The sequence below is a fragment of the Grus americana genome, chromosome 22, assembly GCF_028858705.1.
Source record: "Grus americana isolate bGruAme1 chromosome 22, bGruAme1.mat, whole genome shotgun sequence".
Lineage (NCBI taxonomy): Eukaryota > Metazoa > Chordata > Aves > Gruiformes > Gruidae > Grus > Grus americana.
The window spans coordinates 8,309,698-8,337,278 of NC_072873.1; the positions used below are offsets into that span (position 1 = coordinate 8,309,698).

The following is a 27,581-nucleotide window of genomic DNA, read 5'->3' on the forward strand; positions in this document are numbered from 1 at the left end:
GGGGAGAGCATGGGACACTTACAAAAGCCATCTTTTGTGACGGCAAAACAGACGGGCATTCAGCTGCAATTTTTAAAAGGAGCTGGGCAGCCAGCTCCCGTATGCTCCTTTGAAAATCGCAGCTAAATTAGGCCAGCGAATGCTGCACAGTTCACTGGACAATATCAGCATGCTCATTCATATGCATAAATGCAGATTTTCATGTTTTGGTAAGTGGGACCCTTCTCGAGGTCTGACTTGCAAAGTTGATAGATTTTTCTCTTTTGAATGCGATCGTTCTTGTCACTGAAGAACAATTCACATGCAGAAAGGCACAGTTAGTTTCTAACCGACTCTTTTATTACAAGGTCAAATATAGAAAAATTCCAAGTTGTGGCTCTAAGACAAATCATTAAAACATCCCTCTCCTTCACTCACGTATTCTACTGCTGGAAAAAAGAAGCCATCTCACTCAGACTGGAGTAATCCACTGGATTTAATAGATTTTTTTTTTTTTCCGAACTGCATCCAAAATCAGAGAATGACAAGACAAACCCAAGTTATGTTCAGTATTTTTTGTCCAAAAGTCTCTTCTGAACATTTATTTCGGAATGGCCTACATTAAGCCAAAGCAAGAGAGCATTTTAAAGTAATGCATGTATCATTTCTTCAAAAGGAAAAATCAAGCCTGATACTTTGAAACTGAATACAGTCACAGACACGAACATTTAGAGCTTTAACAGACATCCTCCACTAAGAACAAACACTCAGTTTCAAAGAAAATGTGCACTTTATATACAATTAAAATGAAAAAAAAACCAGTAATAGAAACAGCTCCATTACTTTGCATTTTCGGAATGAATTCAGTGCTGGGATTGCAATATTCTATACACTGCTTGCTAACGGGAGTATTTACTGGTGGGGACAAAAGCTCACAGGACTGACCTGAGACAGTAGCTTTAAGTGGGTAATGGTTTAGATGATTAATTGGGGAAGGGCCAATACGAACAACGGGTGAAGCAGTTGTCATGAACTAATTTTGTTTTAAGCCATTACTAAGAAATCGCTGCAGTTTGCGTAGAGAGCAGCAAGGGGAAAGGATTTTCACTTCTCACCATTCGGCTGGTGAAAGGCTGTTCCAAAACCACCGCAAAGGGCTAAGAGCAACGTAACCCTCTTGGGAAGCTGAAAAGAACCACCCCAGTGTCAGGGCTAATGAGTGGATTGTAGCCACGCATCCGCGTTTATCTCCAGGCTCCAAATGTCTTTCCCTAGTACTTTCAGACAACATGTTTTCCACCCAGCTTCTCCATCGCACCCCCAGCTTTCTGCTGGCAAAGCCTCTCTGCCCATCTTCAGGCAGCATGTTTCTCTTGAGACTCTTGTTTAATTAGAGGAGCACTATTAATAAGCTCCCTCTCATCCCTGCCCGCAAGTCCACTCAAGTCCACTTTTAAGAACTGCTATATACTTACTGTGCTACTTAGACTAAAAGACATCACCCTGAAACATTTCTCCATAAAATTCAGAGGTTGCTCCTTTCCCGCAGCAGCGGCCAGGAGTTACTGCCAAACAAAAAGCAACTTCACTTCCAGATGTCTCTGCTGGAGGTGAACCAGCGAAGCTCTCGCTGACCCCGTGCAGAGGGTTGCGTTGGCTCTGGGCACACCTACGTCTCCAAAGCAGAGCTGAGAGCGAGCTGGGATCTACGTCTGGACCACGTGGTGTCCCAGGGTGAAAACAGACTGAAAACAATTCAGCAAAATACCTATTTTCAGCAAGTGCTTGGGTAGAGGATAACTGCAAGCGCGTGCTCATATCCCCTCAGGTTAAATTTAACGTAAAGCCTACGCTTCGATGTTCTGCGGGACAGGAACGGAGCGCGGGTTTACCTGTGTCCTCCATGGAGCCTTACTTCTCAATCCTGTTCCCGAGCAGGCTGTAACGAGGGCACTGAGGACTGAGGTAGCCTCGAAACAGAACAGTCCTGCTTGAAACAGGCCCCCAAAATATATTAAAATGCACAAAAAACCTAACAAAAACAGAGAGCAGAGCAAGGTCCTGAATACATCATAAATAGTAGCAAAAAGCATACACATTTATCAGCATCTCTCAAACATGAATGCGCATCCTTGCCAAAAAGACACTGCCAAAGGCAGTAAATACCGCATTCTCCTTTTCTAATTATAAATTCAAGTTTAATGCCAAAACCACAGAATGCCAAATCTGACTGGTCTCTCAAGCAGAAATCTAAATTATACATATTGCTCTGTCTGAACTGAATTCCTCAAACATAATGGAAGGATGAGGGGTCTGGAATAAGGCAGTATCACTGATAGTTGGAAAGGGCTTTGTAAAAACTCTTACAGACAGCTCGTGCGTCCTGGCTGGGGGGGAGGAAGGTTATTCCTCGAGTGTAATGCACGGAGAAACAAAATTACCATGACTCCATCTAACCAGATTACTTTGGAAAAGACAGAAATCTTCTCCAAAAGGTATCGTAACAACGTCATGCCCTTGGGGAGCGGGGCGTTACATAACAACAGACCTAAAAAACATCCATTTCCATAGATATCACATAAATACATGGAATTACTGAATCCAGCAATTTCTATTTAGTTCTTTTTTTTGGATGTTTTACAAGAGTTTGAAGTGTCTCTTCCCTCCTGTTGCATAAAGCTTGCAGGGAGGTCTGAGCCCTCTCTGCCTTACGCCTGGCACTCTTACGCTGAACACAAGTACCCTCACACATGTAGGTTTATCTTGTGAGTAATTTTCCATGGGGGGGGGAGTGGGAAAAACCCTGTAGAACATAGTAGCTATAGTACAACATTTCCATTTCGTAAGTAGCACATCATTTTTGGAAAAGACAGAGTCAAGAGCACCATTAACAGATGTTTTCCCAATCTTTCACCGCTCTGACTGGCACCCGTGGGCCACCTGGATAACCGGAGACTCCTCTGGGCTGTCTGCATGTTCAAGGCACTTTTGAAACGCAGCATAGAAAGTTTTACGTTTAAAACAAGGAAGAACAACGACGAAACTGCGGACCACAGTAATAAAACTAGCAAAATGCTAACAGCTACCCATTGCTTTCTCCTCATTAATATAAAAAAGTGTAACATCAGAGATCCAGTGTACAAATACAAAAAATTGTGCATAATAAATGTACTATAATACTGTACATACAGCATAAACCGTTCAATGAGAATGATTTAAATATACCTATTTGTCTCCTGACTTGGAAGACAGAAGAATAAAGTTCTATAATCCTAGAATATGCGTATAAACCCTTTCTGAGAGGTTGAATCACTAGCCAACGGTATCCCTGAAAATAAGCAGAGTCAAATATTTACTTAATGGAAGCCATTATTCAAGGGGTTGCTGGTTATGATAAACTAGGAGAAAAAACACAATATATAAACTCAGCCACCATTAAATCCAGACAGAGTTTTTCCCATCTCCTGACTTGCTACTGGCACTGCTTTTGTTTGAGCCTGCTTTGGATTTCTTCTCTCTGGAACTGCTGGGATTGTTTTGGTTGTTGTAAGCCTGGATCGCGAGGTCCAGGCGCTCCTGAGCCACTTTAATTTCCCTCTGCAGATTTTCCAGGTCAGCAGGAATGTTTTCTTCGTTACTTCCATACTGCTGTTCCTGAGCTATATTGGCTTTGTTCTGTTTGTAGGCCATTTTGGCGTTGGACAGTTCGGTGTATTGCATTTGCTCTGGCTTGACCGCGATGTTATAGCCAGGAGGAGCAGATGGCGTATTCCAAGTAAAAGGGTAGTTATAGGTACCGGAGTCTTCCAGCTCTTTTCTCTTGTTGTTCAACGTGTCCCGGATTGTGCCAAATCCCAAATGGAGCATCTCCCAGACATTCAAAAGTAAACACATGCAGCTCACCCCGTACATTATTAGCAGGAAGATGGTCTTTTCGGTTGGCCTTGAAATGAAACAATCTATTTTGTGCGGGCACGGCTTCCTGCTGCACACAAATATGGGGCTGACCTCAAAGCCATACAAAAAATACTGACCCACGAGAAAGCCGATTTCAAACGTAGTCCTCGCCAGCAGCTGCAGGACATAAATTTTCATGAGTCCATCTTCACGGATTCGCCGCCTGCCATCATGCTTAGCTTTGGCAGGGGCCTGCTGCTCTTTATTCTCCCGTTCACTCTCCAGCTCTATTTCTGGGTACATCATCGGGTCTTCCTCATGGTCCTCCTCAGTTTCCTCTAAGCCACGGTGTTGTTTCCAGCGCATGGAAAAACTTTTGCTTCGGATTCTTCTGTCAGCTTCGCTGTGTTCCACCATCCGGGCAATTTTATGAATTGCGTAGCCTAAATACATCACAGATGGAGTGGCAACAAGAATGATCTGAAAGACCCAAAACCTCACGTGCGAAAGAGGAGCGAAAGCATCGTAACAAACATTCTCGCAGCCAGGCTGCTCCGTGTTGCACACGAACTTGCTTTGTTCATCGTAATAAATGGATTCTCCTCCCACAGCAGTTAGGACAATCCGAAATACAATCAACACTGTCAGCCAGATTTTGCCGACAAAGGTTGAGTGATTGTGGATCTCCTCTAACAGACGGGTCAGAAAACTCCAACTCATGGTGGTCAAATAATTTTATCTAAAAAACAAACAAAACCCCCAAATATCGATGAGTTTATCAGTGTGAGCCTAAATGCTGCAAACATTCAACCAAGAGAGTCAGAAAACTCTAGAATTTTACAACCAACATACAAGCATTTTTATAGTATCACCTGTTACCAGGAAACTCCAGCTGCCAGAATTTGCTTGAAGATCCTACGTCTCCTCCACAGGCTTTTGAGAAGTCCGCTATAAAAAAAAAGTAGCAGTTAACTGCCGTTTCACAAACAGAACGTGCTCCCAAAGCTACTCCCGAGCAGAAACGAAAATTGCGGCTGCTCTGTATTTCAAATGTTAACAAAAACATTTACACTTCAGGCTGAAATCTCCAAAACACAGTGGATTGAAAGCTAAGCTCCCATGAAATTTTACAGGCACTGTTGGCTATGTCTCCACCACTAAGATTTATTTTAACTGCACGGAGGTGGCCAAGCCTTGTTAAAGCCTGAGCTAGCCATCTCAGCCTCGACCGTAGCCCACAGAGAGAAACTGTTCTCTCCACGAGGCAATGTCAGTTGTCTTCAGACAGAAACGAATCACCCAGACCAAAGCTGAGAATCAGGGGACCTCTGTTACCTTTGATTTAAAGACAGGACCAACCTGAGTGACCCGAGCAGCGCTACCCTGCAGGTCTAGGCTAGAGGCAGGGTTTAACCTTAGGAGCATCTGACTTCTAAGCTGATGCTCAAACTGTTCTGTGGATTTGGGTTCAGTCCCTTAGGGAGGCGAAAAATCTCCCTTCCAGGGCCAGGAAAGACTTTAGTATGTATTTTGTAGTGGTTTTGGGGAGAGTAGAAGGAAAATCTAGTTTAAAAAAGTTATCTGTCAAAAATTTTAGAAGAGGTATTAGATAGAAATCAATACGTATTTGCAATCATAGCAGTGAAAAAAGAACATCAGTGGAAACTCAGGGCTGGCAACGCTGAAGTACTACAATGAATGAAACCTAGCAATGTTTCAGGCCCACCTGGAACGCTAAGTAATAAAACTGGTAAAATATTGAGCACAGGAAGAACTGCTTGATGTTGTTATAGCACAGGGGATAAGACATCTTTCAGTCCTCCGATGATGTCAAACGTTAGTTTGTCAAACAGTATTAATAAAAATTTGTACATCAGAACAACATTTGGTGAAAGATCCAGAACTGGACAAATCTGTGGCACTCTGATCATAAAAGTGATTTATTCTTAACCTGGAGTAATTCCAGGAGACTGGAAGAAAACTAGTATTTGCTACTATTCAACTTCTCCCACACAACTACAGAGTTGTTCACAGGCAAAATAATGAAATTTGAGGGGATGCAATCAATACAGAATTAAAGGATATAAATGTAATGCTCCTTCTGGTGAAATTCAATGTTTCATTGAAAAGGCAACAGCACAGACATCATGCAGATGGGCTGTGTAGGACATTTGATTTATTACTTCATGACAGTGTGAGAAAAAAAAATAGCACAAGAAAGTATTAAAAAAGCCCTTATTAAATGGATTAAAAGTAACAAAGATCTTGACAAATGATTCCCACATTAGAACTAAGAGCAATTGCGTGTAATTACAGCAAGTTCTGCAAAGACCAGGAACAGGCCTGGCAGCGAGGCTGGATTTTCCCCAGACTCGAGCAGAAAATGGCTGCGAATGGCACAGAAGTTTGCAGGCTGACAAATAAAGACGAGAGTCCTCAGCGATGCAGAAAAACACAGATTGTTCGAGAGGCTGAGTCCACCAAGCTTAACGCAAAGAAATGCAGCTAAGCTAAGGAAAAGAACAGCAGTCTGTTTTTAAAGGAGAGGGCAGTTACTCTGGCCATCAGTTAAGAGGGAAGGGAGCGACGGTCCTAACGGATGAGCATCTCGGGGAGAGCTGGTGGTACGGCAGAGAGGATTAACGCGATCCTGGGCTGTGTCACGTGCAAACAGGAGCAAGGAGGGTGATCTTACCTCCTTGTTAGCAAGACAGCACTCAATGCCTGTGTCTGCATCCTTCAAAAGTTGCTTAAACATCAGAGAGCGAATGCATTAGTCTCAAAACCAGCTGAAGAGCGGGGAAGATGCCTAAAAGTGAGAGATTGAGAGAGTTCAATTTGTTTAGTTGGGAAACATGGGAAGAAAACGAAGGATTACCGGTGAAGCGCTTAATCTAGCGGCTGTCAAATGAGCATGCAATCGATCCAAGGCTTACAATCCCAGATCTTCTTTCTACACAACCGTGCTGCCATTATGCCGTGGGCAGAATTGGCTGAAACAACACATTTTTAACAGGAGAAAAGACCAGAGGGCTCCAGTCCCAGGGCAGCACTTACCGCAGCAGGTGCTTCATGCTCTGCACCCCCGTTTCAGAAAGGCACCCAAGCACAGCTCTGCAACCCCGAGTTCTGCATTACAGCGAGCAGAAACAGCACTTCAGACACCCCCACGTCCGGCATTTCCCAGCAGCTCACTCCGATTAGGAGTCAAAACGGGTGGCAGAGCGAGTCTGGGGGCACTCTGGGCACCTGAAGGGTCTCCAATCCGCTGAACAGAAGAGGCAAGTGAAACCCACATCTGGAACGGGGATTACAGAGGAAAGAGCCGCAACAGCCACACTCACACCAAGTTGCACTGCCGATCTAGTACCAAGCACGGAGGTGTAACGGGACATACATGCAGCTAGCAGACATGTCGTGATGCGTCAATTAAAAATGAGACAAAAACCCAAATGAGTTTAAGGGGTTGATTTTCACTCACCAAAAACGTTTAGGGCCAAACTCTTTTCTAAAAGTAAACTAGAGAGTAAATTTGAAATTAATTAAATACTGTTGCCAGTGTAAATTTGGAATAAAAGCAGAAACTAGCCTTTAAATTTTCAGGTATTGTACATGTTTATTCATCAGCGGTTAACAACAGAGAAGTTTGAAATTAGCACTGGTTTCAATAAGAGAGGGGACACTGAATCTCTACTTTTAGATGAGCTGCTACTTCAACATCTAATAAATTCTTTCGAGGTATTTATCAGCTTTTCATGGTGCATTTTCTATCTGCAGACCACACACCTGTGGTGGGCCGTATTGTACCGGTTATGTAAATGAACAGCGTATATACAGCGACCGCACTGACTTGTACATGTAGGTTAACTGCAGCCTTGAGATGCGGAAGACAGCGTTATCAGCCGCGTGTTTAATAACCAAGACTTCTTGTCAATTAGAGGGTTCTGGCTGCGGAGATGTGAAGTTGCCGAAGAGCTCTGATTCTCGTCAACAAGAAAGTGTCACTTATTCTAAATTTAGTTTTAGCAGAGCTACTGACACAAATATGGGAGACTCTACCAGGAGGCAAAGAACTTCTTCGTCTTTAAGGAAATCTTTTGGTTCAAGCAAAATGACTCGTCATTAAACCTTTCTTTCACTGGAAATGTTCAGCCCATCCAAATTAAACATCATATGAAAACAAGTTCCAGGCAGAATTATGGCATCTGAAACGGTGGTATCCTTCAGTTCCGTGAGATCAGCCAAGGTTAGAGACTGCATGTTTGTCTTCACAACACATGCACTGCAGGACCCAGAGATATTGCAGTAACCTTCACCTAACGTACACTTAGCATCTCCCAGATTTGTTGTTCCAGCAACATTTAACTGAATAACTTTCCATTGTTTGAAACAAAAGTCTATGGACACTGACACACATCTGAAAAAGGCAAAATGTCAGCAATTTCAGCTAATTTAAGTCATGCCAGAAAGTGCATTTGAGAGAGACTTTCATTCCTTGTATTTGTCATAAGTTCATTCCAGCACTTCCAGCGGAGGAGGCTCCTCAGAGCTGGCAGGATATACGATGCAAATAACATGACGCTTATCTCTGACAGCAAGCTGGCTCCTGAGAATTAAAAGTTTTGCAGACACTGACATCCAGAAAGAATAAAGAAGAATTTGGAGCAGGTACATGGGAAAAAAAGAAATCAGCTTTAGGTTAAGAGATTCACTGCAGGAAATCTCTGGAGTTATTCTAACACGGCTGTTGTTTAAGTACAGACAGAGAACGGCTCCTCATGTGCGGAGCCTCCCCTATCCAGCCCATGTGTGGGTTTGAGTGTGAATTTAAACATGGGATTAATTTCATCTCGTTTCAGCTTTCTCATCTGACTGTGATGGCCTCCCACCAGTCAGGAAGAACTGCACCTCGCAGTGTACTGTGGCAACCTTGAAGTCCTGCCTTCGGATGAGATAGTTGAAGCGCAGCAGGGAAGGACGGTGGGACAGAAGAACGGAGGGAGCTGGAACCACGGTTACTCTGGTGAAGGGCTCCCAGCAATGCCTCCATACCCCTGAGATGTATGGCACCAGCGAGGTGGTGCAGCATGCAACAGCCAAGTTTTAAGAACAGCCTTACTGCAGGCTGTCAAATCCCAAACGCCTTTGTAACGTATGACATCTGGACTCATTTCACCAATGACATAGTGGGACTGAGTACACCCTCAGCCAGTCTGTGGATGACACCAGGTTGTGGGGCACAACTGATACACTGGAGGGAAGAGATGTCAGCCAGAGGGATCTGGACAGGCTGGAGGAGCGGGTCCATGTCAACGTCATGAGGTTCAACAAGGCCAATGGCAAGGTCCTGCACGTGGGTCGGGGCATTCCCCAACATCAGCACAGACTGGAGGATGAAGGGACAGAGAGCAGCCCTGAGGAGAAGGGTACTGCAGGCTGAAGAATTGGCCATGACCTGGCAATGTGCACTTGCAGCCCAGAAAGCCAACCATGTCCCAAGGTGCGTCAAAAGAAGCATGACCAGCAGGTCAAGAGAGGGGGCACGTGTGCACTCGCCTCCCTGGTCACACACTTCCATGGGGACTGGAAGCAGTGGGAGACTTTGACCTAAAGTCTTCTGCTCCTCCGAGTGCCTGTGCTCAGTAAGCACGACTGCAGTTTCAGCCTCAGTACAAGACAGACATGGACCCGTCAGAGCACATCCAGAGGAGGTGATGGAAATGGTCAGAGGACTGGAACAGCTCTGCTATGGAGAGAAGCTGGGAGAGTTTGGCCTGGAGAAGAGAAGGCTCCGGGGAGACTTTATCATGGCCTTTCTGTACTTAAAGGGGACTTACAAGTAAGACAGAGATGTTGTAAACGAAGGCCTGTAGCAACAGGACAAGGGGCAACAGTTTTAAACCGACAGAGGGCAGGTTTAGATGGGACATAGGGAAGAAGTGTTTTACGATGACGGTGGTGAGGCCCTGGCACAGGTTGCCCAGAGAAGCTGTGGCTGCCCCTGGCTCCCTGGCAGTGTTCAAGGCCAGGTTGGATGGGGCTTTGGGCAACCTGAGCTAGTGGAGGGTGTCCCTGCCCATGGCAGGGGGTTGGAACCAGTTGATCTTTAAGGTCCCTTCCAACCCAAACCATTCCGTGACTCTGGCCAGAAGAACTCCACAACCTCTCCACCACCGCTGAGCGACAGCACTGCGATGGCAGACAGGCCAACGCACCGCTCCCAGCCCAGCTCACCATCCCGGCACAGCCTGGGACGCCCTGCCCTGGTTAAATCTACACCCCAGTACGGGCTTCAGCTCACAGCCGAGTTCTCCCCAGAACAGAGGGGAAGCGCAGTGCAGGAGCACACCTTCCAGCCATGCGGCCCAGCTCCCAGCGGGGAACACGGACCTGAAGCTCTCGGGTCTCTCTGAATTTCCATAGTTCTCCAGCACCTCCTCAGACAAGGTTTGTCTAAAACAGTGTATGTAGGAGAAAGACTTTGTACCCAAAAGGCAGTTATTAAGGGGAATATATTTACAGGAAGACTTTTTTCCCTTAAAATACATGCTCCCATGTCATGCTAATGAAATTCGATTAATTTATTAATGATATATTTGTTTTTAAGCAGTTTAAAAAGACGTGTGGTGAGCAGTAAAAAAATCAAGAATAAATGCATGGCAATTCTGTTGATAATCAAGAGGTTTCATGCTGCATGAAAGTAAAATTGGACCCAGAGGCTAATTAAAATAGGATTTGAATTAGGATGAATGAATAATTAGCATTATTCGTTCAAATCTCATTTACATTGAAATGTAAGAAATTGCATGATTTACAATTATTTTTGTGGAAGCATGGAGGTTGTTGGTTTTTTGTTTGGTTTTGGGTTTTTTTTAACTCATTTTTTAAATGAGTAAGACTATCATTCAAGCAAGGAGAAAGTCGTGGCCAGCACCGGCAAGGTACGAGCACACCGCAAATCCCGTGGTGTACCGCACGGATGCCACCTGCCTTCCTGACCCGAGCAACAATTCCAGCATCCATCCTCCTAACCGATGCAAGGGGAAGGATGCGGGGATCTTCCTGGGATAAGACAATTCATTGCTGCTACCCTTCCATCATTCGTGAAGGGGTTCAATCACCACCAACTTTAATTGTATGTTTTTAATTAGTGTTTACAGCACTGTGCAGCTGAAAGAAAACAACTGTACTGAATTTATTTTTTTAAATCCACATTACAGAATATTTGGCAGTGAAAAGGCTGGTACTTTTTGGACAACACACGGTGCTTTTTCAAGTAAATACTCTGTCATCTGGAAAGTCTCACGTGGCAAAAAGCAGAGAATGTTTTTCAAAAAGCCACAGCGTCAATGTCAATTTGGAAATAATTCTGAATGGTGCCTTCAAATCCCAGGCATGTTAACAAGGTTCTGCTGATCCCCAGACCAATCCCCTTGAGTCTAAAAAACCCCTCATTGAATTATGAGACCGCAGATCCTATGCGGGATATAAATAGAACACTAAAATATGGGTAAGAGGTGGAGATATAATAAGATTCTTGTGCTGTCAAAAAAATAAAGATGTCAAATATGTATCTTTTTGAAAATCAACATACACATACCCACCCGAGCATTCAGCTTAAAGATAAACTGGAATTTACAGACAAGACATGAACCTCCAGTAGCCTCGGCGTGCCCTCTAGGTAACGCTAACATGGGAAGCCAAGTGACAATTTTAGCAACACTCCCCCGCAGTGACACAATTCAAATGAAATCGCAACGTGTTTCATGCTGGCCAAAACTAGCATTTACTTCACCTGCAGCAACTGTGCTCCTCCAGGAAGCGGCATTTCCAGGGCAGACACCCCAGAGCATGTGAGATCCCCACTTTGGAAGAGCAGCGTCCGTCGGGGCAGCCCGTGCACCCTGTGCTGCAGCACGAGGACATGACGAGCTGCAAGCCTGACTTGAGTTCATCTGAGAGCAGAAGCCTGCAGTGACAACAGGCTTCGTCAAAAATGGAGGCTGGGCTGTAGAGTCTGTTACCACACGAAATTTTTGGAGACCTGCTTTGGGGTCCATGTCAGCCCGAGTCCCTTCATACACGCTCAGCATTCAGTGTCCCTTCTGAGGTGTACCAGCTCGGAGACTGGTATAGCGAGCTCCCGAATTTGGCATTTCTGTGGCGACTCAGGACAGAGCTGTCAGATGCTTAGCAAACCTGAGCAAGCCACCCACCAGATCTGTCCTACAGACTTAAGGTATCAAGAAACAGAAGCAAGCCCCAGGTGATGGTTGCATTCTGTGAAATGTAATAATGGAGAAAATAAACGGGTCAGCAGATTACACAGTGAGACACAGTGCACTGTCTGACAGTCTTTGCAATGAAACGCTTGATCATCAGGGCAACAAGCCACAGTCAAACCAACACGGCATTGTGCCAAACCTTGGTCGTACTGGCATGGTACCTGGACTGAAGCTTGCAGCGCAAGCAACCCCTCTCCCTTCACACAGCTTGTGGATTAGGAATAACCCAACTCATGAAGAGCTGCTACACTGGAGCTCACCAACAACCCGGGAGTTAACTCTGCCTGAGCTCTCCAGAGCACTCCCTCTCCCATCTCACCCATCTCTCTTTTCCAGCCTCACACACTTCAAAGCATTTCTCTACAATAAAATTTAACCCTACTAAGCCCAATGGTTTTGAGTAGCTCCTATACGAACTGGCCTCACACGGCATTGGCAGGTCCAGCAGGACTTACCGACCCGGGCCCTGCCCTGCTCTTGGCCTCAGCGCTGCTGTGCTTGTTCCTCATGATGTGGGGAGCCAGCAATGTACAGCAAAACTCTTTCCCTGCATAATTTAGTGGGACATGGAAAACAAGGAATTACAGGGTAGGTAAAAAGGCAATTTTTTTTTTTTTTTTTTTTTTTTTGCAAGGAGTTTGAATCTGAAGCTCAAGCCATACTAGAGAAAACACCCAACACTGCTGTTTTGAGATCAAGGCCAAGTGTTCAACCAAAACCTGAGCTCTCGGATTGCCAGCCCAGGCTGTCTGCAGACAGGGACTGGTATTCATACCCTTAAAATCCAAAGATCAGGAGGGTATCCTCAAGAAAGACTGTTCTTAACAACAGAAACGACCATCAGACTGGGTGAGCATGGACTCAGTATGGATTCAGGTCCACAAAACACCCCTGACTGTGAGCTGTCAGTTCCCTTTATTCCACACCAAGTGGATCCTGCAGGGATTTCCATGAGATGATCATATACATACAGCACCCATCACCCAAATACCAAGTTCTCTCTCAGAGCTGCTCCCAAACTAGATATCCATTTGATAAGATACCATGTGCTCCCTAGCTCAGGGCTACTAAACCCTACTTCAGGCACATGAAGCGTTACCGCCTGCCAAAATACTTCAGAGATCAAACGCACCAAATGCCCAACAAGTCCAACGCTGCAACATCTTTGTAACCAAGAGTACCACTCATTTACTTCAGTCACTTATTTGTATTTTGAAGATGCTTAACCTCTGGGTTCCCTTGTACCCATATGCATCACCCTAAAAGATGTGTGATATTTTGCAGGGTCAACTACAGCAGGTTGGCAGGTCCGTGTCCAGCCAGGTTTTAAATACCTCTGAGGATGGAGACTTCACAAGCTGTCCGGGCAACCTGTTCCTATGTCTGACCACACTCACAGTAAAAAAAAACTTTTCTTATGTTTAAGTGGAATTTCCTGTGTTTCAATCTGTGCCCATCACCATTCCCTGGGTACCACTGAGAAGAGCCTGGGACAACCACAGCAAAGCCATTTTTCCTCTAAGAGTGAAGGTAATGGCGGGGGACAAGTGACAGGGACTTGAAATACACTGGCGAGTGACACTGCCACCTAAGATCCTTCCCATTCACAGTGCAGGATGACTGCCTGAAAAAAGCACGGGCTGCTGCTGTGTAGTCACCCCCAACATGCCCTGTGCAGTTCCACTAGTATTGGCATGATATAAATACAATACATTATTAAAAATACTGTATTGTTGACTATTGCACCTGTGTTCCCGGCAGTTATTTTAACAAATATGGGCAATGGAAGGGTAAAGATGGAAAAAAATGCAGTGGGGATGACAACAAAAGGCAGGTATTAAGTGACCAACATCACTCCAAAGTGAGAGCGGGGCTGGGGTTACTGCACAAACCCGCCAATGAATCCCACAGATTCAGTTCATTCCAGGACGTGCTTGCCAGCTTGCGAACAGCGGAGGGAAAGAAACTGCAGGACAGCGTCCCGCTTCAAACTCTGCAACAGCACCTGTGTGGGCAGGCCCAGCACTGTCACGCAGGGCTGCAGGTGGAGACACGCAGGGGAAGAGCGGAGCCCAGGCGAAGCAGAACAACTGGTGCGCTCAAAGGAAACGGGAGCGCGATGCCCTACCTGAAACCTCAGACCAACGACAGGCACTTCCACACTGAGACCCAGAGCGCTGCAGCAAGAAAAGATTGAAAAAATCATATTTTCCCAGAGAGACCCAAAATGTCTCTGGTCCAAAAGGAAGAACACACAAGTACCATTGTGTGTTACATCCACAGCAAAGCCACTGAGGGATGCTCACTGCTGGAGAGCAACAGCCTTCCTATGGGCTAGAGCATTGTGCACTTACCTGGGTCCCTCCATCTCTCGCAGCAAGGTCTGGGCAAGGCCACCTTCACTCGCATACCGTTTCAGTCAGGCATCAGAGGAATTTCTCTGTCTTGATGTGATTAGCGATTCGAATAACCACAACACCCCTTTAACTACTCCTGATTCTACTGCAGCCAACAGCACCACAGCATTTCCCCATCGGGCTCCTCCTATATGCTCAGAGGGATGAGTGTCAAAAGAAAATGACACTCTCGAGGCAGCTGACCCAAATATCACTCTCACAGCCATTTTGGGAAAGAAGAGAGAAGCCAAAAGAGAGCGGTTCTGTCGGCTCCTGTATGTCAAAAGGCTCTCACTCGGCTGAGCTGGGTACAATTGAATGGGATGAACACCTAATTCACCCACCACCATATTATGACAGTCAAAAGGAACTATCATAGCGTTTGCTTCATAGATAAGCCTCAAAAACTAGTACGAATGGCTTATAAATAAAGCAGATACCACATACACAGTCTGCCACAATGCCCTAAATCACCCATTCTGCAACATTTAAGGATGGCAGTTGTTTCACTGTGAAATAAATTAAAATAAAAAAGATTTTTCTTTCCCAGCTCTGTCATCAGCACGAGATGCTGCCTCACTCTACAATCGTACCAAATACATCTACAGTTTTCTTCAACAGCAGCTTTGCGACTAAGCTTTACAGAGAAGGAAGACGTTCAGAAGGCAGACAAGGACATTGTGGTGAACATTGCAAACCCTCACCACCAACTGCTTTACAAGGCATCCAGCACTTGGAATAGCTCTGCTAAACCTGGTCAGGGCTTTCCACTTGCTGCGATACGGAGGACCAGAAAGCTTTGCAGACCTCTGTGACTTTACGCGACTGTATGTCTCCTTAGGTGAAGAGCACTAAAGTCAGGAGGATGGTAGCCAGCCACGCCAGAAGGTCATCTTCTCACCATCGGTTGGTTACCTGTACACCACAACTAATCTGCAAACACCTACAGCCAAGGACAGAATGACAGCACCTCACCGGACCATCAAAACCACTCTGTAACGACGCGGTGCCCAGCGTCACACAGCCACGCGTGGCAAGAGCGGAGAGCAAGGGGTCCACTACAAGAAGATAGCGGCAAGCATGCAAGCTCATCAGGCAAGCTCGCTCGCTCTCCTGCCAAATGCTGGCCTGCTGCTTCAACTTCTCTCAAGTGCCATTAAACTGCAGAACTAATTGAAGAGCTTTGTTTCAGTAAATTGGTTTTAAGTACGATTTGTTTTGAGAAAAGGAGCGTAGTAAATCAGAGCAGACTGCTATACTAGCATTAAGATTTTACTCCAGCTTGAGTTCAACAGGAGTCTTAACAGCTTTATTTTGCCAAAGATAAAATTTAGAATATAAATATGTACATAAATTCACTATGTGAATTATTTGTTGAAAAAAAATTATTTCCTATAGTGAAACAAGAAACCAAAAATTGTCATTTTCTGAAATACTTGAATACTTTTTTAGAACCCCTTGGGAAGAGACCTGAAGCACTCGCTGATGGAACTCCCTACGCTCCATCACAGCAGCTGGGAGAACACACGTATCAACTGGTTTTTTTCTTTCCAAGAATAGCCACAAATAACTTCTATTTTATGAGAGGAAGCAAGAAGCCCTTTTCCCACAATACTTCATCTCACAGAGAAAGGCGCACTTCACCAAGCACAAGGGAGCAGGCGGGTCATTTTTTGCCAACTGGCTGCTTTACGTGGTCACGTATTTTATCAGACTTATCAACACAGATTATGAAAATTAGCAGCAAATTTAAGGCAGATTAGCCTCCCAAATCATAGAATCACAGAATCATTTAGGTTGGAAAAGGCCTTTAAGATCACCAAGTCCAATCGTTAATCCAGCACTGCCAAGCCCACCACTAAGCCATGTCCCCAAGCACCACATCTCCATGTCTTTTAAATCCCTCCAGGGATGGTGACTCCACCGCTTCCCTGGGCAGCCTGTTCCATGGCCTGACAACCCTTTGAGTGAAGACAGTTTTCCTAATCTCCAATCTGAAACTCCCCTGGCACAACTTGAGGCCATTTCCTCTTGTCCTGTCGATTGTTGCTTGGGAGAAGAGACCGACACCCACCTCACCACAACCTCCTTTCAGGTAGTTGTAGAGAGTGATCAGGTCTCCCCACAGCCTCCTCTTCTCCAGGCTCAACAACCCCAGTTCCCTCAGCCGTTCCTCATCAGACTTGTGCTCCAGACCCTTCACCCTTCGTTGCCCTTCTCTGGACATGCTCCAGCACCTCAGTGTCCTTCTCATACTGAGGGGCCCAAAACTGAACCCAGCACTCGAGGTGTGGCCTCACCAAAGCCAACTACAGGGGGACAATCCCTGCCCTGGTCCTGCTGGACACACCATTTCTGATACAAGCCAGGATGCTTTTGGCCTTCTTGGCCACCTGGGCACGCTGCTGGCTCATATTCAGCTGGCTGTCGACCAACACCCCCAGGTCCTTTTCCACCGGGCAGCTTTCCAGCCACTCTGCCCCAAACCTGTAGCGTTGCCTGGGGTTGTTGTGACCCAAGGGCAGGACCTGGCACTGAGCCTTGTTGAACCTCATACAGTTGGCTCGGCCCATCAATCCAGCCTGTCCAGATCCCTCTGTAGAGCCTTCCTGCCCTCCAGCAGATCAACACTCCTGCCCAACCAGGTGTCATCTGCAAACTTACTGAGGGTGCCCTTGATCCCCTCATCGAGGTCATTGATAAAGATATTAAGGAGAATTGGACCCAATATTGAGCCCTGGGGAACAGCACTTGTGACTGGCCACCAACTGGATTTTACTCCATTCACCACAAGTTTTTGGGCCCAGCCATCCAGACAGCTTTTTACCCTGTGAAGACTATGTCCGTCCAAGCCATGAGCAACTAGTTTCTCCAGAACACTGTGGGAAATGGTGTCAAAGGCTTTCCTAAAGTCCAGGTAGACAACATCCACAGCCTTTCCCTCATCCACTAAGCAGGTCACCCTGTCATAGAAGGAAATCAGATTGGTCAAGCAGGACCTGCCTTTCATAAACCCATGCTGGCTGAGCCTGATCACCTGGTTGTCCTGTACATGCCATGATGGCACTCAAGATGATCTGCTCCATAACGTTCTCCAGCACCGAGGTCAGGCTGACAAGCCTGTAGTTCCCTGGATCCTCCTTCCCGCCCGTCCTGTAGATGGGCATAACATTCACTGGCCTCCAGTCAACTGGGACCTCCTCCGTTAACCAGGACTGCTGATAAATGATGGAAGTGGCTTGGAGAGCACTTCCACCAGCTCCCTCAGCACCCTTGGGTGGATCCCATCCGGCCCCATACACCTGTGTGTGTCTAAGTGGTGTAGCAGGTCGCTAACCACTTCTCCTTCGATTATGGAGGCTTCACTCTGCTTCCCATCCCTGTCTTCCAGCTCAGGGGGCTGGGTACCCAGAGAACAACTGGCGTTACTGCCAAAGACTGAGGCAAAGAAGGCACGAAGGACCTCAACCTTTTCCTCATCCTTTGTCACTCTGTTTCCCCCTGCATCCAATAAAGGATGGAGATTCTCCTTAGCTCTCCTTTTGTTGCTAATGTATTTACAGAAACATTTTTTATTGTGGCAGTAGCCACATTAAATTCTAGTTGAGCTTTGGCTCTTCTCATTTTCTCCCTGCATAACCTCACGACATCCTTGTAGTCCTCCTGAGTTGCCCTGCCCCTTCTTCCAAAGGCCATAAACTCTCTTTTTCCTGAGCTCCAGCCAAAGCTCTCTGTTCATCCAGGCCAGTCTTCTTCCCCACCAGCTCATCTTTTGGCACATGGGGACAGCCTGCTCCTGCACATTGAAGACTTCCTTCTTGAAGAATGTCCAGCCTTCCTGGACTCCTCTGCCCTTCAGGACTGCCTCCCAGGGGACTCTGCCAACCAGGCCCCTCAACAGGCCAAGGTCTGCCCTCCAGAAGTCCAAGGTATTAGTTCTGCTAACCCCTCTCCTTACTTCTCCAAGAACCGAAAACTCTATCATTGCATGATCACTGTGCCCAAGACAGCCTCCAACCACCACGTCACCCACGAGTCCTTCTCTGTTCGCAAACAACAGGTCCAGCAGGCGCCTTCCCTAAATTCGCTCCCTCACCAACTGTGTCAGGAAGTCCTCTTCACACACTCCAGGAACCTCATGGGCTGTTTCCTCTCTGCTGTATTGTATTTCCAGCAGACATCTGGTAAGCTGAAGTCCTCCACGAGAACAAGGGCTAGCGATTGTGGGACTTCTCCCAGCTGCTTATGAAATATTTCATCCACTTCTTCATCCTGGTTGGGTGGTCTATAACAATAGTCCTATCACAACATCTGCCTTGTTGGCCTTCCCCCTGATTCTCAACCATAAACACTCAACCCTATCATCACCATCGTCAAGCTCTAGACAATCCAAACACCCCCTAACATACAGGGCCACCCCACTGCCTCTCTCTCCTTGCCCATCCCTCCTGAAGAGTTTGTAGCCATCCAGTGCAGCACTCCAGTTGTGTGAGTCATCCCACCATGTTTCCATGATGGCAACTATATCATAGTTTTCCCACTGCACAATGGCTTCCAGCTCCTTCTGTTTGTTGCCCATGCTGCGTGCATTGGCGTAGATGTACTTCAGTTGGGTTACTGATCTCACCACCTTTTTTGGGGGAAAGTCCTAATTCCTACACGACCACTTCAGGTGCTTCCGTGGTTTCTAACCCATCAATAACCCTTACGTCTTCGCTGCTGCATCTCCATCCCCTACCTCCACTGAGACGGCAGACCAAAGGACCTTGCTAGAACACCATCCCTCAAACATTGGCATGCTGCTCCCAGGCTTATCTCTAGTGAGCCTGGTTTTATCCTTTTCCTTCTTCAAATCTAGCTTAAAGCTCTTTCAATGAGCCCCACTAAATCTTGCGCAAAGATCCTTTTCCCCCTTTGAGACAGGTGTACCCTGTGTGTCGCCAGCAGACCTGGTGTCATGTAGACCGACCCATGATCAAAAAACCCCAAAATGTTGCTGGTGACATCAGACTTGGAGCCAGGTATTGACCTGCTGGGTCTGCCTGTGTCTCCTCTCAGCTTTCCCTGCTACTGGAATGTCAGAGAACACTACTCGTGCTCCTGATCCCTCGACCAGTTGTCCCAAGGCCCTGAAGTCTATCTTGATTGCCCTCAGACTTCTATTGCAACTTCATCACTGCCTACCTGAAAAATCAACAATGGACAATCATCTGAGGGCCGTGCAAGGGTAGGAAGCCTTCACTTCACATCTTTAACCTGGGCCCCAGGGAGGCAACAGACTTCCCTAAGACATGCATCTGGTCAGCACATTGGGCCTTCTGTTCCTTTCAGAAGGGACTCTCCTATGACAATGACCCATCTTTTTTTCTTTATGGAAGCAGTTTTGATGCAGAGCACAGGCTGACTTAACCTCAGCGAGACCTCCAACCTAGATGAACCATTGTCCTTGTTATTGTTTGGTTCTACTTACGGAGCATTGTACCTGTTATGTCAGGGCACCTGGGATGGTGGGTCACAGAGGAGACGCACCTGCTGCGCCAGGCAGGACCTTGTTGCCATTGCCCCATCCCGTAAGTCGCTGTGTTCAGCCAGTTGGACAGAGGACAGGGAATCAGCCGTATCATGCGTCCTGCCTCCCTGTTGGGCCTGTCCCAGGGAAAGCAGGGTGCGATCCCCGTAGTCTGTGTCTCTCACGCTCCCTGACACTCCTCAACCTACTCACCTCCTCCCAGAGCTCTGCCACCGAGCGGAGCAGTTCCTCCATCTGGGCACACCTCCCTCAGCTGTGCTTACTGCTGCCGACCGGTACTGGCATAGGAGCAGGGCAGAGCCTGCTGCCTGGCACCGAGGTGGCAGCGCGTTCCCACCAGCGCTCTGCCTGGGAAGCTGCATCAGTTGTGGTGGGTGTGGAGCTTAGAGGGGCCGTGGGTCTCTGCCAGGGGGGTGCCATTGCTCCTGGTTGAGCCAGCAGAGCTACAGCCCCCTTCCTGCACACCCTGCCATGCCATGCCCTGTTTGCCCGCACTCCTGGTCACTAGTGCTCCCTAAGGGCTTCTTGTATACATTGGGGGGGCCTTGGCCTCACCTAGGTCTGGTCAGATGCTGTCACACGAGCTGCGGGCTCCTGGCAGCTCTCAGCTCCCCCATGAGGTTCCCCCAATTTGGTAAACCCCCCTGTACACCCACCATGGATCATGCCGGCACCAGAGCTGCTCACCTCAGCAACTGACTGCTAGTTTCGGTTACACCACATTTAAACCTGGAAACGCATGGAAACTGTTTAAGCCAGCATGTGACTTGACATGAGAGCGCCAACAGGACAAGACTATGGTATATACCGCTTTTTGGTCCTGCTGGAGATGGAAAAAAGCACACCAAGCTACCACAGGCACAATTGTGGGCAATGCAGCAGTGCCAAAGCTTCCCCCAGTTTCTTATTTCCAAGCTTTTAAGATTTTAGGAGGGTGGTCACATCTTGATACAACCTTGGTAGTCACTGAATGAACTTTGTGCTTGTTCCGTGCACGTTCTCTTCAAGCTCCAACACGGAGACAGCAGATCACCACCATTTAGCAAGACCACGGAGAAATCACAAGTTGCTGTCTCAACACAAAGTAGGCGTCAGTGTAACCAGGATTATAAAGCACTGGCCAGGTCAGTGGTCTGTCCTTAAAAGATCTTAGAAAAATATCTACACCACCAAAGATTGTAAAAAACCCTTACTTTTCTTATAACTAAAAGAAAATAATATGAACATATAGCAACAGAACCTGTACCAACAAGGGAATCTCCTTTTAGAGAGCAACTGGTGGCATCTGCAGCCTTTGGACAACCCAGTTCATTCCTAAGTCTCCCTAAGGCCACACTGCAAGTTTGGGTACGAGCAATTTCCCATCCGCATTACCAGAATAAAACATTCACAGGAAACCATTATGAAGTAGAGACAGAAACCATTAACACACTAGATTGCCTTAATGATGAACGCAGACACAGCCTTGCCATTCCATCTAGCACATATTTGTGCACACCAGCTCTCACTTTACCGGTTCTCTCAAGGGTTAAATCACCGGCACGCGCAAGGGGCCCAATCATTTTCTAACCAGAGGTGAGTAGGCCTGCTTGCAAAAATGTTCTTAACACAAAGGATACTTAAGCATCCACTGTATCTCCTCATTCAGTCAAAAATGGAGATTAGCTGCAAGCAAGGGAATCCCTAATAGGGAACCACTGATTAGTGGGTGGATTCTCTCACTAAGGCAACTCGCACCTACTCTGCCAAGTTCACAGAATCACAGATGGGTTTGGGTTGGAAGGGACCTTAAACAGGGGCAGGGACACCCTCCACTAGCCCAGCTTGCCCAAAGCCCCATCCAACCTGGCCTTGAACACTGCCAGGGAGCCAGGGGCAGCCACAGCTTCTCTGGGCAACCTGGGCCAGGGCCTCAGCACCCTCACAGGGAAGAATTTCTCCCTCAGATCTCATCTAAACCTGCCCTCTGTTGGTTTAAAACCATTGCCCCTTGTCCTGTCACTACAGCCCTTGGTAAAAAAAAAATCTCTCCACAGTAAGGTCTCCCCAGAGCCTTCTCTTCTCCAGGCTGAACAACCCCAACTCTCTCAGTCTCTCTCTGCGGCAGAGGTGCTCCAGCCCGGTGGCCATTTCTGTGGTCTCCTCCAGACTCGCTCCAACAGGCTCCACGTCCTTCTTGTCCTGGGGACCCCAGAGGTGGACGCAGTGCTCCGGGGGGGGTCTCACCAGAGTGGAGCAGAGGGGCAGAATCCCCTCCTTCAACCTGCTGGCCATGCTGCTGCCAGCTCCCCTATGTCTAAAACAGCTTCTCCCCCATCACCCTGTTACCACTTCAGACATCCATCTTGAGGGAGCCTCCCTGCAGAAAGCCACCGCCAGGAACAGGCTCATTTCTTGGTGCTACTAAAAGAGATGACAATGCCACACATGAAACTTTAAGCGACTTCTTTAAACACCTACTCACAGAACGAGAACAGAGCCAGCCTCCTCACCGGCCCCCTTCCTCTGGCGACTCTCTGGGAAACTGGCTCACACCGAAGCAACTGGAGAGGAGGTTATAGAATAAAGAACCCAGAGGAAGAGCGACAGGTTGGGAGGACCGGGTGGCATTCACCAGAGAGGTTAACGGGGCTCAGAGCTGGAACAGCCGACCTGGTTACAGCTTTTCCTAAAATCGCCTCGGTACGTGGAAGTAAATGTCACGCCCAACTCTGTGAGACAAGGGTTATGAAGAAAATCCTGATAAACTGCAGGCCTCCAAACCCAACATTCGTAATTAGACAATATTATACAGACTAGAATTAGTGGATAGTTGATATATCTGTATAAATACAATATATTGGAGGAAAAGTCAGCACGGCTTCTTTAAAGGAACTTCCAGCCTCACAAAAGGCTCCAGACTACCTAGATCTTTAAGATTGGCGAGCGTCTCTCATCAAAGGCATCTTGTAGGGACACTGACAGGCCACACCGGAAAAGGGACTGTCCCTGCGTGGATAAACTACTGGATGAAAGATAACAAAGAGTAGGAGTGAATGGTCATTTCCTGCAAGGGAGGGAGGGCAGAGAGGAGTTTCACAGGGAGAGAGGCTGGGACCTGTGCTGGACCAGGACATTTTGAATAAAATGCAACAGCGAGATGGGTGGGATATGACCAAGGATCCTGACGGTAATATTCAAGGCAAGAAAGATAAGTAACCATGAAGAACGGCAGGACCTTATGACTCTAAGTAAACTGGTGATAAAATGGCAGACGAAATTCCACATAGACAAAGCAATGTATACATTAAATAAAAAAACCCCACCCAAATCTCAGTGTCACACTAAAAAAAGATGTGCCCCGAGATGGCCTCAGCAAGCAGATCTTGGGGCTGACAGGCTGCTCCATGAAAGCTCCAGCACCACTCAGCATGGTCCAGAAAGCCAACAGCATTTTACCAGTGTTAGAGAAGGACAAGCGCACAAACAGCACACGCTGCTGTGTCACCGTGAGTGCCCGTGGCTCACCTGTATCCCAGCCACGGCATACAGCTCTGGTCACTCTCGCCATCCCTCATCACAGAAACAAAGAAGAACAGAAACAGGTTTGGAGAAGAGGTATGGACTGGTTGGTGTAGGAAGAACAGTGGAAAAACGAGAAGGCTGAGCGGGGAAAGGGAGAAGAGAGCTGTAAAATCTCGAGTAGCCTGAAGAAGAAAAACCCCTTAAAAACTGAAAAAAAATAGACAGTACTTCACACAACGGACAAGTCTCTAGGCAGAAGCAGTCAAAGTGCTGAGAGGGGTTTCCAACATGCTTCTCCTGCGCTTTTGCTGTAGCCTCTGCTTGAGCCAGGGTCAGAACCAGGACTCCAGCTGGACCAGGCAGACGTCCAGTCCGATCCAGTGCGGCTGTTCTAAAGGAGCTGGGAGCCAGCGTCTCCCCAGGGGCCGTGGGATAAGCGTGTTCATGAACGGCTAAAAGAGAGCTGCTAGCGGAAGCCAAAAGGAAAAAAAAGGTACCTCAGGTTATTAATTGTTGATGAGTTACAGCTGATTGCTATTCAGTATTTACTTGTTGGACAAATCTCACACAATCAGCACACTTGAAGGGCAGCAATGATTTATTTCTGCCAATAATTCCCCAGTGCTATCCTCCAGAGAACTGGATTTTGCAGACACCCAGATCGATAAGGTTTTGCCACAGATTGCAGAGAGGAAGAGCAGGCTGAGGAATACAAATCAAGCTGGGTATTGCCACAGAAGTGGACATTTCAAGTAAACAGTCCAGAAGGAGCAAAAACTTTACATGAACCAGGGAATAAAGACGATAATTTCCATATGGTTATATGGAAGATCACTGTGTGCTTCCTCCCAAACACTTCAGTTTTATTTATTTTTTTAATATCCCAGGAATCACAGTTTCCACTATGAAAAATCTTCTCCTTTAAAAAAATAGTTTAACTGTATATTTGAATGTCAGCTAAGTAACTCTTGTAAATGAATGCTGTAATTAAAATCTAGTCATTTCTCAACTACCTAAAAATGTTTACTGTGAAAATCAGATTTTTAGAAGGAGATGCTGCACACAAGACAGCACACCTGCAAGACAAACGCATTAAGAATCTTAATTATTTTATTTTTATGCCATTTAAAAACATATTAACACGGGGGCCAGCCCGTGACCTGCCTACAGGTGTTTGTGTAACCGCAGGCCCCTGGGCTATGCGGCATTACTCAGCTGTGTCCCTGAAACCCAAACAGAGCAAGACTTCCAGGGTTAACAAGGAGTCAGAAACTCACCCTCAAGGTAGCACAGAAACCATCCACACACAAGAAATACATCACTCTCCCAAGCTCTCTACTATTTTAAGCACAAGAGAGATACAGAACTTTACAGCCGATGATTTGTTATAGGTGAGGCTGGCACGGCTGCATCTCTCGCGAGTGTCCGACGCTGGGATGTCACTGCGAGCAGGAGTCAATATCCCCTGACACCACAAGCATCATCGTTCATTCCGCAAGCCGTGTATTCTGAGGCGCGTCACAGCTACCCTCAGGTTTAGACTCAGGCGTCATTTTTCTACATTCCTTCATCAGTTTAGCTAGATCGGAAAAGCAAAGTGGAAACAACTGGCTCCAACGTGCTGCATTTTTTGGGAGGGCTTTGGGGATTTTTAAAAGAGAGGAAGCGCTGTGCACAGCTACCTACAAAGAAAATAAAACAACCCTGGGAAAACAGATTAATGACTGAGCGGAACACCACAACGGGTATTCAAAGGAAAAATAATAAAATGCAATTAATTGTCAGCCATCTCTCCAGCACCACCAAATACAGTATTTGTACTAAAACCAAGAGTAGGCACAATCTGCTCGTCATCCATATGTATGTCTTCTCTTAGTACTTCAACAGTATCTTAAAATGAGGTCAGGCACACACACTCAGAATTGTTTTCTGACAAATTTGTAACTAAAAAGGTGGAACTAATATCTGTAAGAGCCGAAAGCTGGTATCATGGCCTTATTTAGGCAAAAAAGCTGGCTGACTCCAATGATTTTCATCTAAGCAAGGTAATAGGGAGAAATCCTTCACTCTTGTGTGAAAATGTAAATCCCAGGTCACTGAGTCATTTAAGCACATGCCTAACGTAAAGCTTGAAAGAAATCCTGCTAATAACCAGGCTGCTTGCATATTTACAGTTAGTAAATATGGGCTTAAGTACCTGGATGATCTGGAAATACCCCATAGCCCCCGGACAAGAGACTAAAACAGGCTGGTTTGTGAATTAATCACAGTGGTATGAACAGAACTGCTAATATTAAACAGGGGGGGATTGTACGTGTGCGTGTGTGTGTTGAAGCATCTGTTCAAGTTTAGGCATATAAAACATTTTTCAGCCCAATGACTCCATAGGGAAATGCCTCCAACATCAGCTCATCTGACTCAATTTTTCCATCACATTTCCCTTAATACAATTTTGTCCATAAATACGCTATATTCCAAATATAGCTTTTTATTTAGAGAGGCAGAAAACCTTATAACTTGTGTTATTACTTAAAGCCCTGGGTTCTTCTTTGAAATGTAATCATTAAGAAATTATCGGCCAATACTGAGGTATGGAACTAAGTCATCTATGGTTGCAGAAGGAAAAGGGATTTCTTTTTGCTACAACATTCACTGCTCTCAGAACCTCCTTCACCAGAGAATACCTAGAACCGTCGTAACTGCCCAGCCAGACATTGCCGTATGCCAATTTAGCCTGTAGCGCACCCAGGAACTTTCACCTTAAATCTTTGTTTTACACAAAAGAAAGCCAAGTTTTTAAAAATCCCAACCAGATTTTCCAGACAGTTCACAATTTGGGAAGAATTGTGCATTACTACCCAAACAGCGATAACAATTCATATTTATGGTATGAAGAGGTCAGAAATCTAACATCGCCTTCTTCCTCTCTGAAGAGCATTTTGAAGATAAATTCATTTTTGTGGCTTTTAACAGAAAGCAAACAGCCTATCAAAACCATGACGAAGAATGGCCACTGAATAGCTAATTTAGACATTTAAAAAGTACGGTTTTTTTCCAGAGATAGAATTTAGACATTGGGCAATACAGCACACAGCAAGTGAGACGTGATTTAATAGAATTTGACCATTATTAACCACAACTTGAGTCAAAAGAAAGCGTAGCATGTTATTACACGGCACAAGTATGGGACGGTGGAATCCCACTCCCGCTGCTCGCGGGAAGTGCGAAGACCAGCTGGAAAGGCTGATAATGACGCGGGGTTCTGCAATAAAATATTCATTCACAAAGCACGGCGAACCGGATCGTTTCCCTGCACGGAGGCGGCAGCACAGCCACCCTCGAGGGGCTGACCAGGCTGTGGTCCAGGGACTAGTTTTTGGAGGCGTATCTGTAATTCAGGGAGTCTTCCTACACACTGGGCAGGGACGCTAAGAAGGATCGTGTTTCGCCATACAGGTCAGCAGCGTTAAAGTAAAGCAAGCATAGAAAGTAAGGAAATATTAGCGGAACTTTTCACAGGAATAATTTACTTCCTATTAAGTGGATTAAAAATAAATAAATCTGGAGCACAAACTCTGTAAAGTACTTTGTTGAGTGGCAGTTCAAAAAATAAAAGCTGGAAACAGAGTGGGAAGAAAGGATCACCTTCCCCCTAATGAGACAGCAGTGCCCATCCTCTTGGACCGCAGAGCAGCCAGACAACAAAGGGGTCCGTTATCTGCTGAGGATTTTACTCCAACTGTTTAACAATCATTACCGTGTTCCAAGATTGTGCCGCTATCCAAGGAATCCTATCTGAGCAATACGGCTAAGACATAAATGACATACCTGCTGCAATTCACTTTGCATTGCCAATGTTTAAGAAGAGACGGTGAAAATCTGAAGTGGCATTAGGAAAGAGCCACAAAATTGCCTCCCTCTTCCCTGCTCAATGCTAATAGTGAGGCTACAGTCTCATTTTATAACCTTTTTCCTCGGCCACGCGGCCCC

At 46.4% G+C, this 27,581-nt stretch overlaps 1 protein-coding gene across 3 annotated transcripts in view; it reads right to left on the reverse strand.

Annotated features, from left to right (window-relative positions):
• Window positions 1-320: 320 nt before the first annotated feature.
• The window catches only part of GJC1 (gap junction protein gamma 1), a 31,433-nt gene continuing 4,172 nt past the window's right edge, over window positions 321-27,581 (reverse strand). For 2 of the 3 annotated variants that reach the window (XM_054801705.1, XM_054801704.1), the window contains exons 2-4: window positions 6,572-6,685; window positions 4,749-4,824; window positions 321-4,615 (exon numbers count right to left, since the gene is read on the reverse strand). In XM_054801705.1, coding sequence (XP_054657680.1) covers window positions 3,415-4,596 — 1,182 coding nt within the window. In that variant the 5' untranslated portion in view covers window positions 4,597-4,615; window positions 4,749-4,824; window positions 6,572-6,685 and the 3' untranslated portion in view covers window positions 321-3,414. The remainder of the gene's footprint in view (window positions 4,616-4,748; window positions 4,825-6,571; window positions 6,686-27,581) is intronic. The other variant, XM_054801706.1, reaches the window with a different exon arrangement.